This window comes from Eulemur rufifrons, chromosome 2 (assembly GCF_041146395.1).
Source record: "Eulemur rufifrons isolate Redbay chromosome 2, OSU_ERuf_1, whole genome shotgun sequence".
Lineage (NCBI taxonomy): Eukaryota > Metazoa > Chordata > Mammalia > Primates > Lemuridae > Eulemur > Eulemur rufifrons.
The window spans coordinates 5586044-5611131 of record NC_090984.1 but is presented as its reverse complement, the minus strand read 5'-3'; the positions used below and the strand labels follow the sequence as shown (position 1 = coordinate 5611131).

Sequence of the window (25088 nt, the reverse complement as noted above, 5' to 3'; positions counted from 1 at the left end):
TTAGCCGGGCATGGTGGTGCATGCCTGTAGTCCCAGCTACTCGGGAGGCTGAGACAGGAGGATCGCTTGAGCCCAGGAGTTTGAGGTTGCTGTGAGCTAGGCTGACGCCACGGCACTCACTCTAGCCTGGGCAACAGAGTGAGACTCTGTCTCAAAAAAAAAAAAAAAAAAAAAAAAAAAATAGTGCGGAAGTTTAATGTAGGTCAGACATGATTCAAGAGAGAATTAGTGAATTGGAGCAAGAGTCAGAAGAAATAATAAAAAAAAGCAGAAGCACAGAAAGGCAATAAAGAATGGAGACTACAGAAGCCAGGGAAGGAAATGTAGGGGTTAGAATGACAATGTATAAACTTTGTTTAATCAGAATCTCAGAAATAAGAGAGATATGATATGGTATATGCATTATTTGAAGAAATCATGGCCAAGATTTTTCTAAAACTGATAAAAAACATCTATCCGTAGATTCCAGAACCCCAATGAACCCCAAGCAAAATAAATAAGAGGAATCCATACCTTGACATGTTACAGTAAAACTTCAAAAAAGCTAGGGAAAAGAGAACAAAATTCAAAGCAGCCACAAGTGGAGGAGTAAAGAGAGAGATTATATTCAAAGGGAAGGCAAGTGGGCTGACAGCTAACTTCTCAACACCAAAAGTCAAGGTCAGAAGACTACAGATGTTATTTCCCATGGGCCTCAAGAAAGTAACTCTAATCTAACCTTTTATATCCGACTAACACATCCTTCAAAAATGAAGGCAAAATAAAGACATTTTTCTGATAAACAAAAGTAGAGAATTTTTACCACCCAAAGAGCCGAACTGAAAGAATTACTAAAAGGTACTCTTCAGACACTTTTGGTGGTCAAAATGCCAAAGCAAATGATCAATAGAAGCAGGATGAGAGACATAGTAGTCAGGCAGAATAACCTCCAGGACTGTTCCTGGGGCCTCTGTTCCCACCATTGTGGGAAGGAAGGTAGACACAAATACTCCCTGAACTTTCTTGTGGATTCAGCTCTGTGCTCAGAAGATGTTCATTATATTGTATCCGGTATCTCTAGGTGTTTCTAGGTATCCAATAGCAGGAGTATGTTCATATAGTTTAGTCTTCCATATTCCAGACTTTGAAAATCTCCATGAGTCTTGCTATATATGACCTAATTTCTATCTGGAAAATGTTGCATCAACTTGCAGTGTGTGAGACTCTCAATTTCAATGCCATCATGCCAGGAATGGAAGTGATCATTTTTATTTATAAATAACTTCACAGGTTTTTTTTTAAAGTCCTTCATTGTGTTAATTTGCATGTCTTTGGTTGCCAGAATAAGTAGTTTTCAAAGATTAGATGAACATATTATATGGATGAGAAAGCAAAATCTCAATAAGAACAGTGAATAGGCCAAAACATAGTGAAATAATAGCTAAAGGATATTGATAGAAACAGTCTAACTCAATTGTACTTAAGAACAAACATAAAATGAAAACATTTGCAGGAAAATAAAAATTGAGGAAGTTACCACCAACAGAAGTTCTAAAAGATGAACCACGAGAAGGAAAATGTTCCAGAACGATATTCTGAAATTCAAGCAAAACATTTAAAAATGGTAAAAATGCAGGCAAATTCAGGCAATGATCGTAGATAAAGAAACAAATAATGGTTTCTACTTGTATATATAAAACACAGAATGGAAATATTGGGTAGCAATATAGAAGGAGAAGTGGTGAACACCAAAACTAAAGCACTGTAAAGTTTATATATACATTTTTAGGACAGGAGTCAAAATATTGTTTATTCACAGATAACACAATTGTCATTATGGAAAATCTGAAAGAATCAACACACAGCTAATTGAAATCATGAATAAATTTGGCATAGTCAGAGGTGCAAGGCCGTTACACAAAAATCAATCCAATTGTTTGTTGGTTATACTAGCAATGAACAATTTGAAAATGAAAATGTAAAGTTGGTAACATTGATAATGGCATCATAAAAAACAAAACACCATGGAATAAATTTAATGAAATCGGTGCATAACTTGACACTGAAAACTATAGAACATTGTTCAGAAAACATGGTAAACTCTAAACAAATGGAAAGATAACCATGTTCATTGATTGTCACATTCCATATTGTTCAAATGTCCTTTATCCCCAAACCAATCTTTAGATTCAACACAATCCCCAATTACAGAATGCTTTATTTATAGAAATCGATGAGCCGATTCTAAAACTACTGTAACATTTATATACAGATGGAAACAGCCTAGGAAAGCCAAAGCTATTTTTATAAAGGAGAACAAAGTTGGAGAACGTATATTGTCTGACCTCAAGACTTCTAGAAGGGTGATATCAGCAGGATGGTGGCGTAGGGTTCCACCGTCAGCTCAGATTGCCCCGCGACAGCGATAATCTCGCAGCCAGCCATGGACCCAAGGGCCTCTGTGGGAGCCTTGGGATCAGGTAGGAGGTTGTAAAACTCAAAGGTGCCCAAGACCTAGAAGGGCTGTTTTGAGATGGCAGACCCACACCCGTGGGGCAGACGAGCTGATCTTGGTCCTGGCTCAAGATCTGGAAAAGGCCCTATTTCATGAAAGGCTTAGCTGTAGCCCCAACTGGCCTTGATCCTTCTTCCAAAATCATCCACCAAGGGGTCTAGGAGGAATCACAGGTGACTGGTGCCTCAGCAGACAGGCTCGCTGACATTGACCTCAGCAGTGGACCTGAAAATTACCCAGTGACTTGGCTCTATCTCCAGTGAGCTGTGGTCCCAAATTAGTACTGATCACGCAGGGACCCAGAGGGCCACTCACCCATCTGTGTCACCTACGGGTTTGTAGGCCTCCATCCCACAGCAGATTCTGAAGGGGCCCTCAACCCCAGCTTCAGCCTCTGCTGACTGTGGTCTTGGCGCAATCCCGTCTGCACAGAGAATTGCCGGAAGTCTCAAGCACTAATGCCACTGAGTTGAGCTTCCCAGCCTTAGTCTCACAGCAAATCCTAAAACATCCCTAAAGCTTGGATCCTGCCCCTCCCACCTGTAGTCCTGGAGCAGTTCTTCCTGGCTAGAGTTTTACCAGGAGATAAGCCCCGCTGGCAGGACTGCCAACCTCTGACCCACAGGGGATCCTCAAAAGCCCCTTAATCTCAGTTCTGGCCTTTCTCGGCTACAAATTGAGAGGCATTTTTCCCACCCAGGAACCCTCGGGAGGCATGTCTGGCGGCGCCACTGCAGGCTGACTCACTGACCTCAGTCTGATCATGGATCTCAAAACTGCCCTATGCATCGGCTCCGGTCAGCCCCTCTCAAGTGTGGTCTGAGAGCAGGCGTGCCCACCCTGGCACCTGCCTGGAGACAACACCTGTCTGTGGCTCCAGAGAGAGGCCTGAAGATCTTGGTGTCAGCTGTAGACCCTAAACCACATCCTTGACTCCATTCCAGCCACACTCAGCTCTGGAACATGGCAGTGTGGCCTGCACCAGGACTCCCTCCCCCTCCCCGCCAACCCAGTGATTCAACAGCCCTCCCAACGGCCTGCAGGAAGCCACACCCATAGTGCACCTGGCAATAGAGAACTATCTGAAGACACTGAAGCATATCCTCATCCTGGCACCAGCTCCACAGACAAAGTTCCTGGAAACAGTCCAGTCCACCCAGGCCCTAGGTAAGATCCACTGGAGCCCCTCATACCAGGCCTGCCAACTGTGATCTCCACTACAGACCCAGCGGCACTACGTGTAGCTCTTTGAGGTATGTCCATATTACCTTCCATACAGGTTGCACTAGTTTGCAGTCCCACCAGCAGTGTATGAGCGTTCCTATATCTCTGTATCCATGCCAACATTTATTGTTTGGGGATTTTTTTTTTATAAAGGCCGTTCTCATTGGAGTTAAGTGATAGCTCATTGCGGTTTTGAGTTGCATTTCCATGATGATTAGAGATGTTGAGCTTTTTTCATATGTTTCTTGGCCATGAGTGTTGGTCTTTATACATGAGCACCAGCAAGAAGCACAGGTGAGGCTCTGTGAGTGTCATTACAAGAAAGGTCCCATCACTGTGAAAAGAACATCTTGTTCCTCATCTGGGGGAGCCAAAAGCTGAACCAACAGCAATTCCTCACATCCATTGGAGGCAAGAGAGTACATGTCCTAGAAGGATCCACTGAAACTGCATAGAAATGGTGTCAAAAACACTTGGAGGAGAGAGATGTGGCCACCTATGGAGGGTGGGATGATAAATGGTGCAGAGCCAGGAGTTGTCTTGTGGGTGACCACACCGGAGGCCAACAGGTAAAACAATTCCTGTCGTCAACCTTGCCCTCATTGGACACTGCAGACCACAGCAGATCACAGATGACACCTGAATAATATGAATACACAAAGTCCAACAGGCTCACATGGATTCATACCAAGGTGGTTGTTGGTACATCTGTATGCCAGAGCCCTGAACTCAACATGGGGCCACATGGAATGACCACTAATTGGTGCATCAGCACCACCAGGCTGCCACGTCCCCAAATGAAGGAAATGCTATGCCCACGGGGAACAGGTGCAAACCTCAGAGCCATTTGGGGCTTCTGGTCAAGCTCTTGTTTGGACTCAGGTGTAAAAAGTTCCCTGAAAGGGAGACACAGGCAGTAGAATTGGCCCTGGCAGATGCCAGGCACCAGAAGAGACACTGAAATTTTTGCAGTAGGTGCTTCCTACCTTTGCTGAGCAGTAAAAGTGAGTGTGAGTGGGGGAATCAGTGGACACCTCCCCAAAGCCCCTAAAGCACCCCCTCTGGGCCCTGATAGCATCTCCAGGTGTCTGGAGGACCACACAGGTAGTGAGGGGACAGCAGAGGGAACGGGAGAGGCTATTCCTCCATCAGCACCAGGGACAGTGACCACCCCAGGATTCCTTGGCCTCTATGGCTGCAGGGGCGCCAGCCAGCTCAGGTGCATCCCATGCACTCCTGGTGCTCAGAGTCCAAGTCCTCAGTGTCATGCAGGGTCCCGCAGAGTAGAGACCCGCAGGGATTACTTTTTAAAAAGGGGAAAATATCACCAGTGAAATGTGTAAACATGTAAATACCTATATGTATATTAATAGCTGTAGTCTAAGCTAAAATATTCATGCTAGGGAATATTGACACAAATATAACAACTAGGAGCTTATCCATTAATTCACTTTCCACCCACTTGTGAGAAAATGTCGCAGACTATACATGAGGTTCTGCACTTCACGGTCTTACCTGGTATCATATCTCGCCTCTCTTGACATGCGAACATACAGCAAGGAAGGTGCATTTTAAACAAACCCCGCCTCATCAGTGTTACCACTGGTTATGTTTGAGGCCACTGCCATAGAAGACCTACCTTCTAATGCTCTTTAAAGGAGTAGACCGTGCGTGTGTGTGTGTGTGTGTGTGCGTGCGTGGTGAGCTCTCTGTCCTGGGGCGCATACAAGCAGAGACTGTCAGGGATGCAGTAGCTTGGTGGTCCACGGCTCATCTCTTCATTGGGTAGGAGGTAGAATCCATGCACTGACCAGCCACCAGCTGCCAAAACAGCAGAAGTCCTCCCCAAGAATCCAGCTGTGAGCACTGCTCAACACCTGGCAGGTGTTCAAGGGCTCCTGTTGCTACTTCTCCATGGAAAACTCTTCTGGATTCAGGCCAAGGCTCCCCATGCCCAGGAGGGTGCTCCCCGAGTCATTATGGACGGCCAAAGGGACCAGACGGTGAGAACAGGCTGGACCTGTAGGGCCCTTCTTCAAGACAGTGCAGGGTTGACACCTCTGACCCCTGCAGGGTCCAGTCCGAGCCCCATATCCAGCTCACACAGCAACAGTAGCAGCATCAATAACAACGAGTAGCATTTACTAGGCCCTTGCTCTGTCTTTGTCTCTTTTAATCATCACCACAGTCCTGAGCGGTGAGTTCTGCTGGAATGGCCGTTTACAGACACAAATGAGCGCTGCCCAGTGGTGAAGGGTGCCAAGGTGAGGCTGGGTGGTCTGGGGCACAGCCTGGCTCCACCAGCTTTGTGACTGTGGGTAGTCACACAAATATTTTCCAGACTCTATTCCTCATTTGTAAAATGGAAATAACAATGGTGAATATAATTAAAGGGCTTAAAATAGGCTCAGTGACTTGTGTTGGCGAAGGGTGGTGGCCGCCATTCCTGCTGTAGGCTGCCTGCCCAGCCTAGGCACATAGTAGGTCTTGCAGTGAGCTGAGCCTCTCTGGCCACTCGGGGCTCTTTCTTCTGTATCTCCAGGACTGCCTGGTTTGTCATACTCCGGATTTGCCCCCAGACCCTGAAGAGCATGAACCTGCCAGCAGGTGAGGTCTTCCCAGCTGCAGCAGGAGGAGATTCAGGAGGGGGCACACCCCACCACCCGAGTAGGGGGCACAGGGACCAGCTGCCCAAATCCTCTGGCTGATTGAGCTGGACGGGGACAGAGGGAGGTTGGAGTCCCCCTAACATGCCGCCAGCGTCAGGACTGTCTTTTCCCGCCCTCCTGCTCGGCAGCTCTGCTAGGAGCCCCCCCTTCAGGCCCTCCCTCACCTGAGACCGCCCATGGAGCAATTCTGATCAGAATTCAGGGAGAGCCAAGCGTGGGGATTGCACTAGGTCTGTTGGGTGGAGCATCCTGGGTGTGGGAGGAGGAGGCAGGTGGTGATACAAGGGCCTCAAGACATTTCCCCTCTGGGGCACCACATTGACTGATGTTCCACTACTATAGGTGTCCCTGGATTCGTATGGCATTGTGCCCAATGAATGGGAGCAGAGTAGCTTGGCAGAGGGAAAGGTTGTAGGCTTGAGGGTCTGACAGACCTCAGTTCCTATGAGCTCTGCAACTTGGGCTAGAGACTCGCCCTCTCTGAACCTCAGTTTGCTCTTCTGTTAAATGGGCATCTTCCCTCTTCTGGAGGCCATTGCTTGGGTCTCTCCATCAATGTCCAGAGCTCTGCCAGAGAGTTGAGGGGAGCGGGGTGGAAATGCACCGTGCATTGTGATGCAGGTGAGCATCTGACACAAAGAAGGCACCCTTTCTGTAGAGTACCTGGCACACAGTGGGCTTACTTTATGTAGAGCAGCCGGCACACATAGTAGGCATGTTTTATGTAAAGCACCTGGCACACAGCAGACAGGATTTATGTAGCGTCCTTGGCACACAGTGGGTGCACTTTATGTGGGTCACAAGACACAGAGTAGACATGTCCTACGTAGAGCATCCGACACAGTAGGCATGCTTTACATAGACCATCCGGCACACAGTAGGTACATGTTATATAAAGTACTGTGCTCAGAGTAAATTTGCTTTCTGTAGAGTACCCGGCATACAGTGGATGCACTTTATGTAGAGCACACAGTGGGTGCACTTTACGTAGAACACACAGTGGGTGCACTTTACATAGAGCACACAGTAGAAGGACTTCACAGTCTCTTGCACAGAGCAGAGCCCTGGCCCACAGTAGCTCAAGGGCCACTTGCCAGCATTCCCTTCACTTTCTCTTTTTGGGGCTCCCAACTCTGTAGACCCATCCTGTCTCCCAACTAGGACCTCATCTGATATCCCATTTCCCAGATGGGAAGACTGAGCCCCGGACGGCTGCCACTGTCCAAACTCAGAGCAAGGGCAGGGCAGCACGAGGACTCCACTCAGGGTCCCCTGGCTCTGCCCTCACTGCGTGGACCCCGTGTGCTCACGGCCCCTCTCAGCCTCAACCCCAGTTCCTCCCCTCTATCCTTGGACACTGAGCCCAGCCTCTAGGTTTGCCCTTGCAGGTGGGCTCTTTTTTTTTTTTAAAAGACAGGGTCTCTCTCTGCAGTGCAGGCTGGAGTGCAGTGGCATCAGTCTAGCTCACTGCAACTTCAAACTCCTGGGCTCAAACGATCCTCCTGCCACAGTGTCCCAAGTAGCTGGGACTACAGGGGTGAGCCACAGTGTTCAGCTAATGTTTTCTATTTTTAGTAGAGACAGAATCTCACTCTCGCTCAGGCTGATCTCCGACTCCTGACCTCAAATGATCCTCCTGCCTCGGCTTCCCAAAGTGCTACAATTACAGGCATGAGCCACCACGACCGGCCAGCAGCTGGGCTCTTTATCCCTAGACTCTGACTGGAATAATCGCAAACTGGATTGTTTGTTTCTGTTCCTAGCAGTCATGGCTCAGCCCAGGGCCTGGGCTGCCTCCAGGAGGGATTTGAACTCCTGCCAGACTGCGCAGTCTGGGCCCCTGGGCTTTCATCTCTAAGCCTCCTAATCAGCACCGAGAAATGGCGCATGTTCTCCTCTAGGCCCTCACTGGGACAGGAGCTCAGGAGATGATCGGGACAAGGGTTGGCCTGGCCCTGATCGCCTGGCACCTGAATTCTCTAGTTCATGCTTTTGTCTGCCACACCCTGGTGTGTAAACCTGGAGGCTCTGAGTCACCTTTGATCGCCCCTGACTCACCCCCACACCTCAGTGGGGGAGGTGCTGTGTCCTCCCGAGCTGATTCCTCTGCACACAGCTGCTTCCCCCGCGCCATGTATTGGACACCTGCCCTGGCATGGCCCAGCCCAGCCCGGCTGCAGCCGCCATTATCAGGGCCCAGGGGCAAAGACCGCCCAGCAGGGGGACGAGGAGGTTGTGTGGACAAGCTGTTCCTGAGAGAAGGTGCCAGGATGGGGGTGGTGGCCCTGGGGGGGTCCTGGCCCGGGATGGGGAGGGGCTGCCCAAGCTGGGGCGGCTCCAGGGATGTGGCCCTGGGAATGGTGGTTTCCTGGAAACCGAGCCCCCGGCAGTCTCCCTGTGATTCAGGCTGGGGCTTTCTGACTGTCATCAGCCTCTCTCTCTTCCTCTTCCCCCTCCTCTTCCTCCTCCCCCTCCTCCTCTTCATATTCTTCCTTTTCTTCACCTCTCATCTGCCTCTTCCCCTGGGGTCCCTGGGTCTCCCTCCTTGCTCTCAGCCCCTGCGTCCCCATCTGTGATCCCTCCCGCCCCTGCCCCTCTGCACTGGCCCTGGAGCCCCCTTCCCTCCCCTGGGCCTCAGGAACTCCCCCTGCACCCGTCTGCCCTGCAGGATGCCACAGCTGAGCCTGTCCTGGCTGGGCCTGGGGCCGGTGGCCACCTCCCCGTGGCTGCTGCTGCTGCTGGTCGGGGCCTCCTGGCTCCTGGCCCGTGTCCTGGCCTGGACCTACGCCTTCTATGGCACCTGCAGCCGCCTCCGCTGTTTCCTGCAGCCCCCGACACGGAGCTGGTTCTGGGGTCACCTGGGCCTGGTGAGTGTGGCAGCAGGACAGGACTGGGGTGTCAGGGTGGGTGGACGTCCCCAGGGCCGGGAAGGGGCTCAGGGAGCCAGGGGTGGAGGTGGGCTGGGGGCTGGGACGGCAGAGAAGCGAGGGCGGCGGCTCACTCACTCTTCTGCTCACTGCCTCACTGCTCTGCTGTGCCGTCCCAGGCCTCTGTCCCCTCCTTGTCCTCCCAGCCCAGCCTGCTCAGCATCCTTTTCCTGCCTGTCTTCCCACACTGGTGCACCGTAAGGGCTCCCGGGGAGGGTTGCACAGAGCGGGGACCCCCGGTGTCCCCAATTCTCCACTGCGGGACTTGAGGCCTCCTGAGGGGCACCATCCGGGGTCTGCTCCCTGCCTGGCCCATGTCCTGTGTCTGCCCCTCTCTGGGCTGTGACTCCCCCACCCCCCAAACACACAGGGGCACCGCTGGCCCAGAAGACAGGTGGGGACAGTGTGCCACCCCTGCCCTTCCTGGGCAGCTTCCTCTTACCTGCTCTTCCCCACTGAGATGTCCCCACGGGCCCTGCTGTGCAGCCTGCATGAAAGCTGGCCCCTCCCTTCCCCTCTCAGGAGCCTTCCCTAACCCCCTCCCACACCTTGGCCTCTGACTTGGACCTGCTCTGTCCTTTGGGGGACTTGGCCCCAGTCTGTTCATTTGTGATGGCAGGGCCATGGGCGTGTCCTTAGGCTCAGTGGGAGGGCGCACAGCACACACCATGCACAGAGATTGACGGACAGAGATGCTCACAGGTGGGAGCCACTGTCGTGATGGACAGTGAGAGCTCCCGTCTGCTCCCCGAGGTCAGCTGAGGCTGGAAGGTCCCGAGGGTGCAGACCCTTCTCCAGAGGAGGAACTGAAGCCCGCGTGCACCAGCCAGGACATGAAGGCATGTGGAAACCTGCCTTAGGGACACGTCCTGAGGTCACACTGCTGCCCACAGCCCCCTCGGTGGGGACATCGCCATATGGCTGCCCCCAGGCCAGAACCACTCCCAGGACAAGAAAACCCTTCCTCTGCCCCTGTGTGGGCAGACAGCGTGTCCTCTCCCTCTGCCCTGGGGGGCACCTGTGGCGTTTGGAGAAGCCCCAGGAGAGAAGGAGCAGGAGGAAGCAGAGATTCCCTCCATCTGGGCAGGATCCAGACATGCCGTTCACTGCAGAGGCTGTGCCACCTCCAGAGGCTGCATGGGGGACCTGCGGTGGCCACTCCTGGGGACGTGGATTAGTCAGTGTTCTGCAGAGACACAGAATCGCAGGGCACACAGATCTGGGTGTAGGTCTAGACAGACAAGAGGGGATTTACTATGAGAACTGGCTCACGTGACTGTGGAGGCTGAGAGGCCCCACCCTGTGCCGTCTGCAGGCTGGAGACCCAGGGCGCTGAGCTGTCATTCAGTCCGCGTCCAGAGGCCTGAGCAGCTGCAGTTCTGATGTCCACGGGCAGAGAAGGCGGATGTCCCAGCTCCGGAAGACAGAGCCAAGTCCCCTCCTCCGCCTTTTTGTTCTCTCTGAGCCCTCAGTGGGTTGGATGGTGCCGCCTGCACTGGGGAGGGCGGATCTTCCTTCCTCAGTTTACCCATTCCACTCCTCATCCCTTCTGCAAACACCCTCGCTGACACACGCAGAAATTGTATTTACCAGCTATCTGGGCATCCCTTAGCCCAGTCACGTTGGCATCTAAATTTAACCATTACAGGTGACAACTCTGCCTTGCTTGCAGGTCACCCCCACAGAGGAGGGTTTGAGGGACGTGACTCAGCTGGTGGCCACCTACCCCCAGGGCTTTAAGTTCTGGCTGGGCCCCATCCTCCCCGGCATCACTTTGTGCCACCCCGACATCATCCGACCTGTCCTGAACGCCTCAGGTACCATGCGGAGCTAGTGGTGGTGGGCGCCGTGGCACATCCAAGGGCTTCCAGCCCCTTGTCCCCCAAGTTCCTCTGTGGCCCCTGCAAGACCCCAGCCCCTCCTTCCCTCTTCTCCCTCAGGCACCTTCCTCTCCCCTTCCTGTACTCACCCACCCACACCTCAGTGTCTCCTCCCTGCACTGCCGTCTGCTCCCTGCCCTGGTGTCCTGGGCACCACTGGGGCCCCAGGAGGCCTCTCAGTTCAAGGCCTTGTCCTGGGGGAACTCCCCAACTTCGTGTGGTCAGGAATGGACCAGAGGAAGATGAACTCTGACAGCTCAGTGAGAACTAAGTTTCTGCTAGTGCAGGCAGGAAGGCTTCCTGTAGGAGGAGTTGCTGGAGCTGGGTCTGGATTGATGAGGAGGAATTTTTTAAGTGGAGGAAGAGTGATGCCGTGGGCACCATTAGTATTGCAGGCTCCCTGCCAGGCCTGGTGCCAGCCTTGCATGTGCCCAAGCCCAGGACAACAAGGAGAGCTGGCCGCTGGTGCAGGACCTGGGCTGCTTGCATGAGTGCCACCCCTGTGGGTCAGCTCTTCTGCCCCACCCGGTGGCTCGTCTGCCCTGAGTTCACTGCTCTGCTGCTGCAGGCCCCAGGAATCTCCAAGGAGACCCCACTGCAGCCTGGTGCCCTTCCCTCGCTCTCTGCCCTCCCTTCCTTGGACAGCCGAGGCTGAGCCGGGAAACCGGCAGCATCCCACAGGGACTATGGCTCTGACGCTAAAATGCTGAGTGACTCGGGGCAGGTCCCTGGGTCTCTCTCTGGCTTCTGACGTCTCTTTCAGTTGTGAGTGATGGAAACGCAACCTCATGTGGTGTCAGCAAAGAAAAATCTATTGACCATAAAGTCCGGAGAGGGCGGCTGTCAGGGCGTCCGCATCTTCCACCCCCCGCACCAAGCCCGTGCTCTTCGCTCAGACAGACCTTGCACTGGCCGCAGCTCGCCCACTGCTGGGGTCTCTCTGCTGCTCCAGCTGGCCCTGGGACCCGAGTGCAGACAGGAGGGGCTGTGGTGGAGATGCCACTGCCTCTGTCTCCCCTGGACTGACCTGTCTGACCTCTGACCTCTGGTCCTGTCTGCCGTAGTCTGGGTACGTCTGTGTGACGTCTGCTGTATGGACACATCTTGTCACGTGTATATTTACGCCTGGGGCCAGGTGGGACCTGGTACATGTTACACCTGCTTACACCTGGTTTACACCTGGAATCATGGAGATCACCACGTCTGGGGCTCAGCTGTAGCCAAGGTCACTTGGAACATGTTGGGGCCTATCTGGTTCTTGTCTGAAATGTTATTTGAGACGTTCCTTTTCTCCTGTTTGTCACATAGGGGCCATATTTGGGGCTGGTCTGAGGGCCGGGTCCCAGGGTCCCTGTGTGGACCGAGACAGGCCTTAAGTACATTCAGGTCATCACACCTGGGGCACGGTCTGGGTCACACCCGGTCCACACCTGGGATATTAAAAAGATTCTATTAATATTTAAATCCTATCTGGGGTCCAACCATGGGGCATGCTGAGCTCATGTCAGACCATTTCGGGTCAAATTCAGACCATGTTGTGTCATTTAGGGTTTGTCATGTGTGCTGTGGCTGTGTCGGGACCTGTTGACACATCGGGGTCAGGTCACACGTCTGAGATCCCTGTCAGGAGACGTCAGAGAGTTCTGGGGCAGACAGGGTGTCCTAGGTTCTTAGGAAGGTGTTTTGTAGGGTGTTGAGCTATGTTCGGGTCCTGCAGACATGTTGAACCATGTAGGAGCCATGTCAAGGCATGATGGGGTGCGCTGTGCCGTGTTAGGCTGTGTGTTGCTCTAGTGTCTGCTGCAGCCTGGTCTGGGGATCCCTCCCTTCCCCCATCCCCTCTGCTCTGTCCGCCCTTGGCCCCTTCCTGCTGTGCTGGGCTTGGAGGGGGAAGTGCAAGCCCCTCCACCCCCATCTCAAGCCCCTCCCCTCCCCCTCCATGTCCCTGATTGTCCTCATTCATGTCAGCCACCATTGCACTGAAGGACAACGTTTTCTCCAGGTTCATGAAGCCCTGGCTGGGTGAGTAACTTCAGGTGAATGGGACTGGGGACAGCCTTGTGGGGCCAGGAGAAGGTGCTGCCTTTGCTCACTGCCCTTGGCTGCCCTACTAGGGGAGGGGCTCCTGCTGAGCGGTGGTGACAAGTGGAGCCGCCACCGTCGCATGCTGACGCCCGCCTTCCATTTCAACATCCTGAAGCCCTACGTGAAGATTTTCAATGACAGCGTGAACATAATGCACGTAAGTCCCTTGACCCTGGGGTCCTGGCCAGAGCCTTGGGGTAGAGGGACCACAGACAGGTCTGATCTGGAGTTTTGGCTCTGCTGGGAGGCTTAGGGTCATTGCTCTTCCTCTCTGGGCCTTGGCTTCCTCATCTGTAAAATGGGAATAATAATCCCTACTTAAAAGGCGGTCAAGATGATGTAACGGAGTCCTGTCCCTGGCACATAGTAGGTGCTCAGACAGTGTCGGTTTCTATGTTTCTCTCACAGAATTCCTGTGAGCTCAAAAGAGAAATGAGGAAGATTACATAGCAGCTACTGCTGCACACAAACCACTTCCAAACTCATTGGTTTAATCAACGTGGTTATGATTGCTAACAAGTCTACAGGATAGTGGGCTGGTTCTTGTGGATGTGGAAGGGGTCACTCGGGGTGTGTGATCAGCTGCGCGGGTCAGGTGGCAGCTTTGCTGATCCTGGCTCCGTCTCTCACCTGTGTGGGGCTTGGCCGGCGTCAGGCTGATCTAGGATGGCCTCAGCTGGGACAGCTGGACTTTCCTCATGCGAGTCTCTCCCTCCAGAAGGGATCCCAGGGTTGTTCACATGGCAGGGACAGGGCTCCAAGGAGTGAGAGGAGGCTGCAATGCCTCTTGGAGCTTGTTAGAATTATTAGGTCCATTTTCTGCACATCATGTTGGCCAAAAAAAAAAGTCAAAGGTCCAGCACAAAATCAAAGGGTGGTGGGTAAAATAGGCTTCATCTCTTAATGGAAGTTGCTGAAAAATCACACTGAAAACGGTGTAGGCAGAGGGAGAAGTGGAAAATTGGGGTTACAGATTTTTGTATGTATTTTGTATTTTTATTTCAGATTACTACAGGGGTACAAACATTTTGGTTAGAAAAATTGCTTTAGTAACATCTGAGTCAAAGTTGTAAGTGTGTCCATCACCCAGATAGCGTGCACTGTACCCGTTGGGTGTGGACTTACCCATCACCCGCTGCCCCCTTCCACCCACTGGATTTCTGAATCTGATGAATATTATTTCCATACGTGCACATAAGTGTTGATCGATTAGTTCCAATTTAATGGTGAGTACATGTGGTGTTTGCTTTTCCATTCTTCTGATAATTCACTTAGAAGAATGGTTTCCAGGTGGGATATGGATTTTTTGAACTGCCTAGGGTTTTCTTCCTTACTTGCAAGGTTATAAGTTAGCGTGTTACTGTTCCATGGATTTTGCCACAAGACATGAGACTCCAGGGTCAGAGACAAAGGGCAGTTGACTACTCACGGCACAATAGCACGTGCTTCCTCTTGGTTTGCCTCCTTTTTCCAAGCCACCCAAATCCCTTGTGGGGGACACAGGAGGGATTCTATCGATGCCTGTTCCCGGAGTCTATTGCATTACAGGGAAGGGGCACTAGGCTTAGGGAACCTGATTTTATAGCAAACAGGAGTAAGCCTAAAATGTGTCCGGGGGAATCATTACCTTATCCCTCAAGGTTCTTCTCTGCAATCACAAGGTTGAGCAATGACCCAGGTTAAGAACATCGGGGCCTTGCATTCTTGGCGTCCCCAGCAAGGATGCTCAGGGCCCACGGAAGACTACTTCTACCAACACAGGGATATTTTTGCAGTCAATTTATAATAATAAAGATGAGGAAAACCAATATTTTTGAGCACTCACTATGTGACAGAAATGATTCCTTGTGCCGATTTGCCAATTCCATGATATAAATTGTACGATTTAATTTTAATGCTCCTGTGAGTTAGCATTTCTTTTCACCCTATTACAGATGAGGAAACTGATGGCCAGAAAGATTAGAGAGCTTGCCCAAGTCTACCCATGTAGTAAGTCCTGGGGTGGTGGAGCAGGGATTCTAACCTCATTTATCTGGCACCAAATCAGGACATCTTAACTGTTACTGACGATTTGACAGGTGGGACCTAAGGGCAGGCACTGAGCTGCCCAAGGGCACACAGAGCACAGGATGCAGAGCTGAAACGTGAACTCGGGTCTCTTGTTCCCAGCCATGGGATCTTCATCTGCTAATAGTAAAAGCTTCTGCTTTCACCCAAGCCAGGTCCTCCCTGGAGATGGGTACCTGGGGCAGAGGACCAAGAGGCTGGTTCTGAATGTGTCCATCCTGATGTTCAGGGTTGGGGAGGGGCTCCAAAGAGCCAAGGCCCAGCCCCAGCTCTGTGACCTTCTCTGCAGGCCAAGTGGCAGCGCCTGGCCTCAGAGGGCAGTGCCCGTCTGGACATGTTTGAGCATATCAGCCTCATGACCTTGGACAGTCTGCAGAAATGCATCTTCAGCTTTGACAGCAATTGTCAGGAGTGAGTCCTTGCCCAGGGCGTGGGATCTTGAGCTGTGGACCCAAGGGGGTAAGTAGGGGAGGGAGGACTGAGGACAACAACCACAAGAGCCGTTCTGGAGCAGGTACGTCACAGCTGGGCTGTGAAGGGCCGGAAAGAATAGGTAGAAATGTTCGAGTGAAGGCAGGGAGGCTAGGATGAGTAGAGCATGTGCAGCACACAGTAGAGGTGACTTTGTGTGCAGGAGGCTAGGGTGGGGGCTGGGCCAAGACCAGGTGGAATCTGATAACATCTGAGCTGTGTGCACGGTTTTGGGAAAGAGAAGGTGCAGGCCTGGATACTGGGCAGGAGACAGAGTAGAGGAGGGGCATGATGCCAAGCTATGCTCTGGCTGCCTAGTGGCACCCGGGCAGCTGACAGAGGTGGATGCAGGCAGAGAAGAGGGTTTGGAGAGTCAAGTCTCATGGCTGATGCCGTCTGTGTATCTGTGGGTCCATCTGTTTCTGGAGACTCCGTTTCCTGATGGGAGGTAGATCCTGGCTGCTGGTGGGAAATGCTCCTGGGTTTCAGGTGTGTTAAGTTATTTCCTCCGCATTCCCTGATCCTGCAGGAAGCCCAGTGAATATATTGCCACCATCCTGCAGCTCAGCGCCCTCATAGAAAAAAGGAGCCAGAACATCCTCTTGTACGTGGACTTCCTGTACTATCTCACCTGCGATGGGCAGCGCTTCCGCAAGGCCTGCCGCCTGGTGCACGACTTCACAGATGCCGTCATCCAGGAGCGACGCCGCACCCTCCCCAATCAGGATGTTGATGACTTCCTCAAGGCCAAAGCCAAGACCAAGACTTTGGACTTCATCGATGTTCTCCTGCTGAGCAAGGTGGGCTTCCTGGGATCTGAACTCCAGAGATAGAATGGGGAGCTTCATGTCAAATGTCAAATCCAAGAACTTGGACTTGATCCAGTGGACACTGGGGAGCATGGAAATTATTTGAGTCAAGAAGGGACCCATTCCCTAATTCCTGCTAGGGCAATTAAAAGTTTTCACCTGTAAGTGCACCAGAATTTGCACCACAGTAGAGGGGCCCGCACATTATGAACCTTGGAGCTCATAGAGAACAGCTGGCACATCTGTGCCTTCATCCTTCCAGAGACAGAGAGAGAGAGACCTTTGTTCTGGAGTATAAACTACTCCCCAGTGAGAAGGCAATGAGTATGGGTTTATAAGCCAAATGCCTTCAGGGGAGATAGCATTCTCTGTGTTTACTACCCTTGAATGTGAGCAAATATCTTTGGAGCAACACTTAATTTCTAAGCTCCAAGGCAAATTGTCCTTTAAACATCCTGAAACCTAGGATGCCAGCAACTTTTTCCCCAAAAATCCTCATTATACAGAAACATGAAAATGTTCATGGATCACTGATTCCTTCCACCAGGGATAAAAGAGGAGGCCAGGCAGTGATGGAGGAAGCCCATCAGGCGAGGGCTCTGGCAATGGTGTCCAGGGAGATCTAGGAGTGCAGGGTGGGTTTAGGTTTCTGGAAGGAGAATGCATCTTCAGAAATTGTCTCATGTTAGACCCAGGAGTCTCAGAGCTAGTATGATTTGGGTGGTTTTGTTTTTTCCCCAGGATGAAGATGGAAAGCAGTTGTCAGATGAGGACATAAGAGCGGAGGCTGATACCTTCATGTTTGGTGGTGAGAGTCCCAGTGTGGGGACATGGGTCTCTCCATCCCAGGGATGCAGTGGGTGGACCCTGATCACTCCATCCCTCCCATCCTCCCTGAGGGCCTCCATGCAAGGGCGCTGTCCACCCCTCTGGTGCTGAAGCAGCTCAGAGACCCAGGTCAACCTTCTTGCCACTCAGGCCATGACACCACGGCCAGTGGTCTCTCCTGGGTCCTGTACAACCTTGCAAGGCACCCAGAATACCAGGAGCGCTGCCGGCAGGAGGTGCGAGAGCTGCTGAGGGACCGCGAGCCTACAGAGATTGAATGGTGAGTGCAGGTCCTCATGGCCTGTTCCTGAGCCCCTCATCAGCTCTGCTGGCAGGTGGGGAGGAGAAAAGTTGTATTTATTGATTCTACCAGTATTTCTTAGTGGTAATAGGAAAGATCCAGAGACAGGACTTGGGACCCAGTTGGCTATCAGGGGAAAGATTGCAGGTTTTGGGGACAGAAAGACTGGGGTTGCTGAGAGAATTGGTAACGATGTATGAGAGCTCATGACGCCACTTAGCACATGTTCATTAACGAACTTCGTCTCCACTCCCATTCTTTTCTCCATGAAACACCATTCCTTTAAACAGCTTCACTCACTGAGTGTTTGCTCCTCTGTGCCCTAATTCCTACCCGACTGTCCAGGCCAGGGATTCCCAAAGGAGACCCAGAGGTAAAAGTCACCCACCTCCTGTCCAGAACACCTGTGTCACTCGTCCACCCAGCCTCCATGTAGCAAACACTCCCGCGCTACCTTCCCACCCCAGTTCTGTGCCCAGCACTTTTTTGTGCTCTGGAGACCTGGGAAGGACCCAGCCTTTGAGGTTCTCCCAGTCTGCTGGGGGAACAGTCCCACATGAGGACACTCCCAGCCCACAGGAGCATGAATAGAGTTGAGAGTAAGAGAAACAGGACTGGGGGTTAAAAAATTGTCTCAGCTGAGTCCCTGAATGATGGTCAGTAGATATTTGGGTGCAACTGGGAAACAGTGCTCAAGGTCAAGGAGACAGGCTGGGCAAAGGTGTGAGGAGAGACGAGACAGAGACAGAGGGAGAGAGGAGTTTTAGTGGTCAACTTTACCCCAAGGGTAATGGGGAGCCAGGGGTGATGGTTGAGCAGGGGAGGGAGAGGTCAGATCTGGGTACCAGAAAGATCTTTCTAGGGCTAGTGTGGACAGGAGATTGGAGGGGACACGCTGTGGATGAGGGTTCAGGGGGGAAGTTCTGAGGTCTGAACCAGGCCAGGATGGGGGCATACAATGGAAGCATTGGGCTAGACAGGTGTTTGGAGGTGGTGTCCTCCCCTCCAAGGCTTTGCTCAGCACAGCATTTTCTGTGAGGCAAAGAAACATTTTCGTGCATTTAAAACCAGGATTTCAGGAAAAATTATTCACTTGGTAAAAAATATAAGTGTCCAGAAGAGTTTATGATAGAAATATGCTTACTTCTTAAGCCGCACCCTAGTAGTGACTATGGCCAATGGTTTCCTGTGTGTCCTTCCAGAAAATGGCTAACCTGATGCCCACATTTATGTGAACACACACTCTCCTCTTCTGTACAAATGGGAGTATCTAAGACCGACACAGGTCTGCCCATTAACAATATACTGTGAGGTTGTTTCTTTTTCTCAAAATAATGAGCTTTGGAAAATTAGTTGATTTTTAAATTTTTTTTTTATTTTATTTGACACATTTTGGTTTTATATATTTATGTACTATAATGTGATATTATGATATATGTGTACAATATGGAAGAATAGAATTCAGCTAATGAACGTATCTGTCCACTCATATACTTTTCATTCTTGTGGTGGGAACATTTGAAATGTACTCTCTTAGCAATTTTGAAAAACACAATACATTATTGTTAACTATCATCATCATGCTATGCAGTAGATCTCAAAAATGTATTCCTCCCATCTTACTGAAACTTGTACCCTTTCATCAACATCTTCCCGTTCCTTTCCTCTCTCCCTCCTCTGGTAACAACCATTCTCTTCTCTGTTTCTATGGTATCTATGTTATCTATTTTAGGTCGCACAGGTAAGTGAGATCACATGGTATTTGTCTCCTCATGCCTGGTTTATTTCACTTGGCATAATGGCCTCCAGGTTGACCCATGGCGTCACAAATGATAGAATTTCTTTCGTTTTGAATGCTGAGTAGCATTCCACTTTGTATATATGTCACATGAAAAATGAGCTTTGAATTACAAAAACAAATGAGAACAAGTTCTTCTTGTACTAAATGAGACATTACAAAGAAGACTAGGGTTATTGTTGACATTCCTCCCACCGCCCTGAATCTCCTCCCTTTCTCCCCAGGGGTGTCTAGAGATATCAATTCATCATCTATCTGTTTATCTATCCATCTACCTAGCTATAAGTCATCTCCTTATATATTCATATAGTTTCTACCTTTTGATATGTGTGTGTGTGTGTGTGTGTGTGTGCAACTTGGTTTTATCCCCTCAACAGTGTGTCTTATGGCTATTTTTTGCTGAAGCTGCGTAACATTCCATATTTTATTCAGCTCACCCTCACGTTGAAGACTCCTAAGTAAATATTTGCATTTATAATAGGTATCACCAATAAGCTTCCCAGTCCCTGTACTGATTTACCTCCTAGTCTGCAGTGCAATAGAACTCCTGATCCTCGTTTCTTCCTTTGGTGTAGCTGTATAATAGTCTATTTTGCAGATGTACCATGATTTATCTAAACATCTTCCCACTGATGTATACTTGCATTGTTTCTAGCCTTTTGCTAAATTAAACATGGTGCAGTCAGCATGTGTGTACAGTGACCACTGCATAAAGTGGGAGCACCTCTGAAGAAAAGATTCCAAGATGTGCAATTGGTGAATCAAAGACCACTGTAATGCACAATTTTAATGATTGCAAAGCCATTCCTATTACCTGAGTTTGATGGCACCAGCTTTGCCATAACTTCAACAATACTATTTTTGTATTTATTTTAAATCTTTGTCAATCTTTATATTTCTTCTTTAAATGGACATTCCTTTAAATAACAATGAGATTGACCATCCCTTGCACGTGTTGATAAGTCATTTGTTTTCACTGTACAGAAGTGGTCATCTTACATGTTTTGCTCTTTTTCTTTGGGTTCATTTCTTTTTCATATTTACTTATAGGCATGTGTATCAGAATTAATCTTTTTTCTGTCTTGTGTTGCAAAAGATTGCCTTTTGATTTGGAGGGGTATTTTGGTTAATTTTTATAAAACCAAATTTGTCTACATTTTACTTTACAAACAGACTACCCATCCATTTCCTAGGGAGCTGTGGGACTTCTTTTACCAGATGCGAAGTTTTCACTTATTTACGCGGCTGTCTCTCTCTGTTCCATGGGTCCATTCTGCTGTTTTTGCAGCAGTGCCACACTTTTTATTACTGTGACTTTATAATAGGTCTTACTCTCTGGTAGAATAACTTCCCCCTCTTTAATATTTTATTTTCAAATTGACCTACCTCTTCATGATCTTTATTCTTCCAGAAAAATTTTACAGTAAGTTTATCAAGTTCTAAAAAGTCAGATAGACTTTAATCTGACTTGAATATATATATTTCATTGGTTGAGTTCAATACATGATTGATTTGTGGGAAACATAACTTCATAATATTGACACATCCTCTCTCATAGTATGAAATGGATATTCACCTATTCAAATAATCTTTAGTCTTTTAACAGATTTTAAAATATTTGCTTAGAGATCTTATGCATGTTTGTTAAACCAACCCTTGGACACTTTTGTTGCTATAGTGAAGTGTATCTTTTAATTGGATTGAAGAAAACTTATCAGTTTATCTGGAATATAGAGATTTCATGTTTCTTAAGCTTAATCCAGGTATTTTATATTAATGTTATTAGCATCTTTTCTTGTATTATCTTTTCCAACTGTTTGTTATTTCTACATAAAGAAACTAATGATTTAGGCATATAGATTTTGCACCCAATTAACATAGTAAATACTAAAAATGGTGTCTAGTATCAACAGGAAAAATATGGGTCATTTAATAAAAGCACTTGGAAAACTGGGAAGCTATCTGGAAATGTCCACATAAGTCACATATTTAATATTTTTTTTAAAGGAAGAGTCTTAAAAGCTCTAATTGAAACCATGGGGAATTTATTTCATAGCTCCTGAGTAGAAATAACCCTATTTTGACACAAGTCCTAGGAGATAGACAAGAAGAGAATGATATAATGTTGAATAAGAAAAGATACACAGTAGTATGTATAGTACCATAGCATGATAACTACAGTATAGTTATATAGCATGCTACTGTATAATTTCTTAAAGATGCTTAAAAAGTAGCTTTGGATGGACACATTAAAAATTAATAACCCAGGGAACCTGTGAGGTGGTATTGGGCCATACAGGTGGCTGAGGTTATATAGAGTTTTCAAATTTTGAGCCACTTAAGTGTATCAGGTCCTAACATTTTAAATAGGCACTGGAAAAGAAGTGGGCAAAGAATTCAGCCCACTTACTGGATCTTCAATGTTTATAAAAGTTATCCAATGGAATCGCTTGTGTTTTCTAAATATAAAATCACTACCTGCCAAAATGATACATTTACCCCAACATTTCAAATTGTTATGCTACTTTTTTCTTGTCTAATTGCATTTGCTAGTATCTCTAGTACATTCATAAATAAGAGCAAAACATTGGACCTGTGTATTTTGTTTCTTATTCATTTGTATTACACTTTTGCTTTCTTGCCATAAAAAAATATTTTTCTGCAAATTTGTTAACTTTTTACAGTTGGCTTTTGGATGCTGTGTTTTCCTCAGAACTATCTGTTAAAAATACCTGGCTAAATTTCCTATGGTACTTTTCTAATTCTCTGCTCTTCTAATTTTTTCTGCTTTTATAATTCTCAAATATTCAGTTCCCGTGGAGCTTAATTTCTTATAAGGAGAAAAGTTCTCATTGGGAAACACAGCACCTGGAGGATTCTGTTTCTCTCTTTGCTCCCTGGATAATTGTTGGGTTGGGGGGGGGGGTGTTTCCTTAGGGACGACCTGGCACAGCTACCCTTCCTGACCATGTGCATTAAGGAGAGCCTGCGCCTGCATCCTCCAGCCCCAATGATCTCCCGATGCTGCACCCAGGACATTGTGCTCCCAGATGGCCGGGTCATCCCCAAAGGCACCCACAATGGCGGGGGTGGGGGGGTGGGGGAAGGAGGCTCCTGGGGCAGAAGAGGGGCCCATCAGGCAGTGGGACCTTGTCCTGACTGCTCCCTCCTCTCGTCCAGGTGTCATCTGCATCATCAGTATTTTTGGAACCCATCACAACCCAGCTGTGTGGCCAGACCCTGAGGTGCTGACTGCCCCTGTACCATTTTTGCCCATTCCGGGGGTCCTAGAGGAGGGGGCGGGGCTTCAACAGGGAAATCCGAGATCTCCTCTCTCCCCCACTACCAGACACTCTCATCTGTCTCTCCAAGGCTGGCTGTCCTGGGAGACCCACCCAGCAAGCCTGTCTCCCTCTCGCCCCCAGGTGTATGACCCCTCCCGCTTCGACCCAGAAAACGTCAAGCAGCGGTCACCTCTGGCTTTTATTCCCTTCTCTGCAGGGCCCAGGTAAGGGTGGTGTGTGTCCCAGGCAGGGACGCAGTGATGGGTGCGGGGCGTTTGGGCATGACCGTGAGAAAAGGTCGGGGAAGGGAAGTTGCAGATCGTTATAATTTCAGCTCTCCTTCCCTTCCCTCTCCCAAGGTTAAGGCCAAAGGTCCATAGAATGGGGTAGCTGTGAAGGTACCGTGGTGTGCCCAGCACTCCATTCCCCTTTTCTGCTGTTGTGAGTTGAGGGCTGCAGTCTGGGCCAGGCTCAGGGGTTATGCAAGCCCACACTGTGTGTGTGTGTGTGTGTGTGTGGTTGGGGGAGGGATCCCGGGTACACTTAGCTCCTCTCTCTGCTCCTCAAGCTGATCTGGGTGGGGGCAGGGGCCTCTCGGGCCAGGTTCCAGGTGCAGTGGGGCCAGGATGCTTGTCCTGGGCAAACTCAGAGTCCCCACCTCGGCCTCCAGGAACTGCATCGGGCAGACCTTCGCCATGACCGAGATGAAGGTGGTCCTGGCGCTCACTCTGCTGCGCTTCCGCCTCCTGCCTGACCACACGAAGCCGCGCAGGAAGCCAGAGCTGATCATGCGAGCCGAAGGCGGCCTTTGGCTGAGAGTGGAGCCACTGGAGGCGGACACACAGTGACCCCTCAACCCATCCACTTACCTTTGCAGATTTCTGGGAATCACACTGAGCTGCCACCTCTGCCTGAGCCTGGTCGACAGACGGCAGGGAGCCCTTGGGGACTGTGGGGATCCAGGGCGTGTGCCTGGGTGGGTTAGGGTAGGGCTGGTGGTTCTGAGCCCCAAAACGTGACTGCCTCTCTGGCTGACCACAAGGCCCTCAGGCGGATGCCAGGTTGTCTCAGAGCCCAAGTATGGACTTTCCCCTGTGGGCTACAGGGAGCCATGGGAGGTGTTTGAGAAGGAGAAGTACCTGAGTTGAGGACAGATGTAACAGGCAATATTGAGGCTCTCAGTCAGCGAGAAAAACAATAGGGGCAGATCTCTTAGTTTGGGCTGCAGGTGCACCCCCACAAGACAGAGCCCCCTAACCAGCCCAGAACACAGGGCCTACACCTTCCACACTGGCAGCCTCTCTGAGATTGTTGGTTCCCTTCCTGCTCTTGTCAACGTCCCACCCCTGTGTCTGCCCCTCCCAGGTGGTCCCATCCGTGACCCCTTCCCCTACCTTCAGGGAGCCCCTCCCTTTCCTCTTCTGGGCCCCTGATGCTGCCCGGGCAGCCTGGACAACACACACTGGCTGAGCCCACTCAGGAGCTCCTCCCCACCCTCTCACCTCTGGTTCCTCCTTCGTTCCCATCACAGGCCTCCCGGGCCCATCTTGGGGTGGGGTACGGGTCAGCGCCATCCCCTTTGAGTGCTGAGATTCAAAGCCAGACCAGTGGACACAAATACCAACCCCAAAAGCATGGGATCTGGAGCCTGACTGCATGGGCTCAAGTCTTGGCTCTGCTGTGTGACTGAGGCAAGTTAATGTCCCTCCTGTGCCTCCATTTCCTCAACCATATAATGAGGACAGCAACACTACCTAACTTGTGATTGTCCTGAGGACCAAATAAATACAAAGGACTCAGAACTGTGACTGGTGCACAGTTAATGCTCAATAAATGTGGCCTTATCACTGCCTCTCTCAGAAAGTCTGTTGAAGCATGCTGCCTTTCAAGGTAGTTGTTCCTGCCATGACTTTTAAGAGTGTGCCTTGCCTTACTGACATTTACAGGATATTCTATACAAAATCCACTGAACATATGTTCTTCTCTTCAGCTCAGGGGACATTCTCTAAGACTGACCATATCCTAGGACACAAAGCATGTCTTAAAAAATTTTAAAAAATGGAAATTATACCATGCATCTTCTCAGATCACAGTGGAATAAAAGTAGAAATCAACCCTAACAGAAATTCTCATTTCTACTCAAAGTCGTGGAAGCTAAACAAACTTCTCCTGAATGATCATTTCATAAATGAGGAAATCAAGACAGAAATCAAAAGATTCTTTTAACTAAATGACAAAGTAGACACAAGTT

The 25088-nt window shown here is 49.8% G+C and overlaps 1 protein-coding gene across 2 annotated transcripts; it reads left to right on the top strand.

Annotated features, from left to right (window-relative positions):
- Positions 1–8537: 8537 nt before the first annotated feature.
- LOC138388419 (cytochrome P450 4F2-like) lies at positions 8538–24802 on the top strand. 2 transcript variants are annotated; one of them, XM_069476598.1, is made up of 14 exons: positions 8538–8649; positions 9056–9254; positions 10073–10153; positions 10987–11131; positions 13163–13216; positions 13309–13436; positions 15636–15757; positions 16347–16617; positions 17368–17434; positions 17605–17734; positions 22491–22624; positions 22734–22798; positions 22979–23061; positions 23508–24802. In XM_069476598.1, the coding sequence occupies exons 1-14, from the start codon at positions 8543–8545 to the stop codon at positions 23683–23685; spliced, it is 1764 nt and encodes a 587-aa protein (XP_069332699.1). In that variant the 5' UTR covers positions 8538–8542; the 3' UTR covers positions 23686–24802. The 2 variants fall into 2 exon arrangements, with proteins under 2 accessions (XP_069332699.1, XP_069332707.1); XM_069476606.1 differs by lacking the exon at positions 10073–10153 and having other exon boundaries at positions 23508–24801.
- The last annotated feature ends 286 nt before the right edge of the window (positions 24803–25088 follow it).

Coding starts and splice junctions, on each gene's coding strand:
- LOC138388419 (XM_069476598.1), top strand. CDS start 8,543: ATGGCCCAGCCCAGCCCGGCTGCAGCCGCCATTATCAGGGCCCAGGGG. Junction 15,758..16,346: donor TTTGACAGCAATTGTCAGGA/GTGAGTCCTTGC, acceptor CTGATCCTGCAG/GAAGCCCAGTGAATATATTG. Junction 17,435..17,604: donor TGATACCTTCATGTTTGGTG/GTGAGAGTCCCA, acceptor CTTGCCACTCAG/GCCATGACACCACGGCCAGT.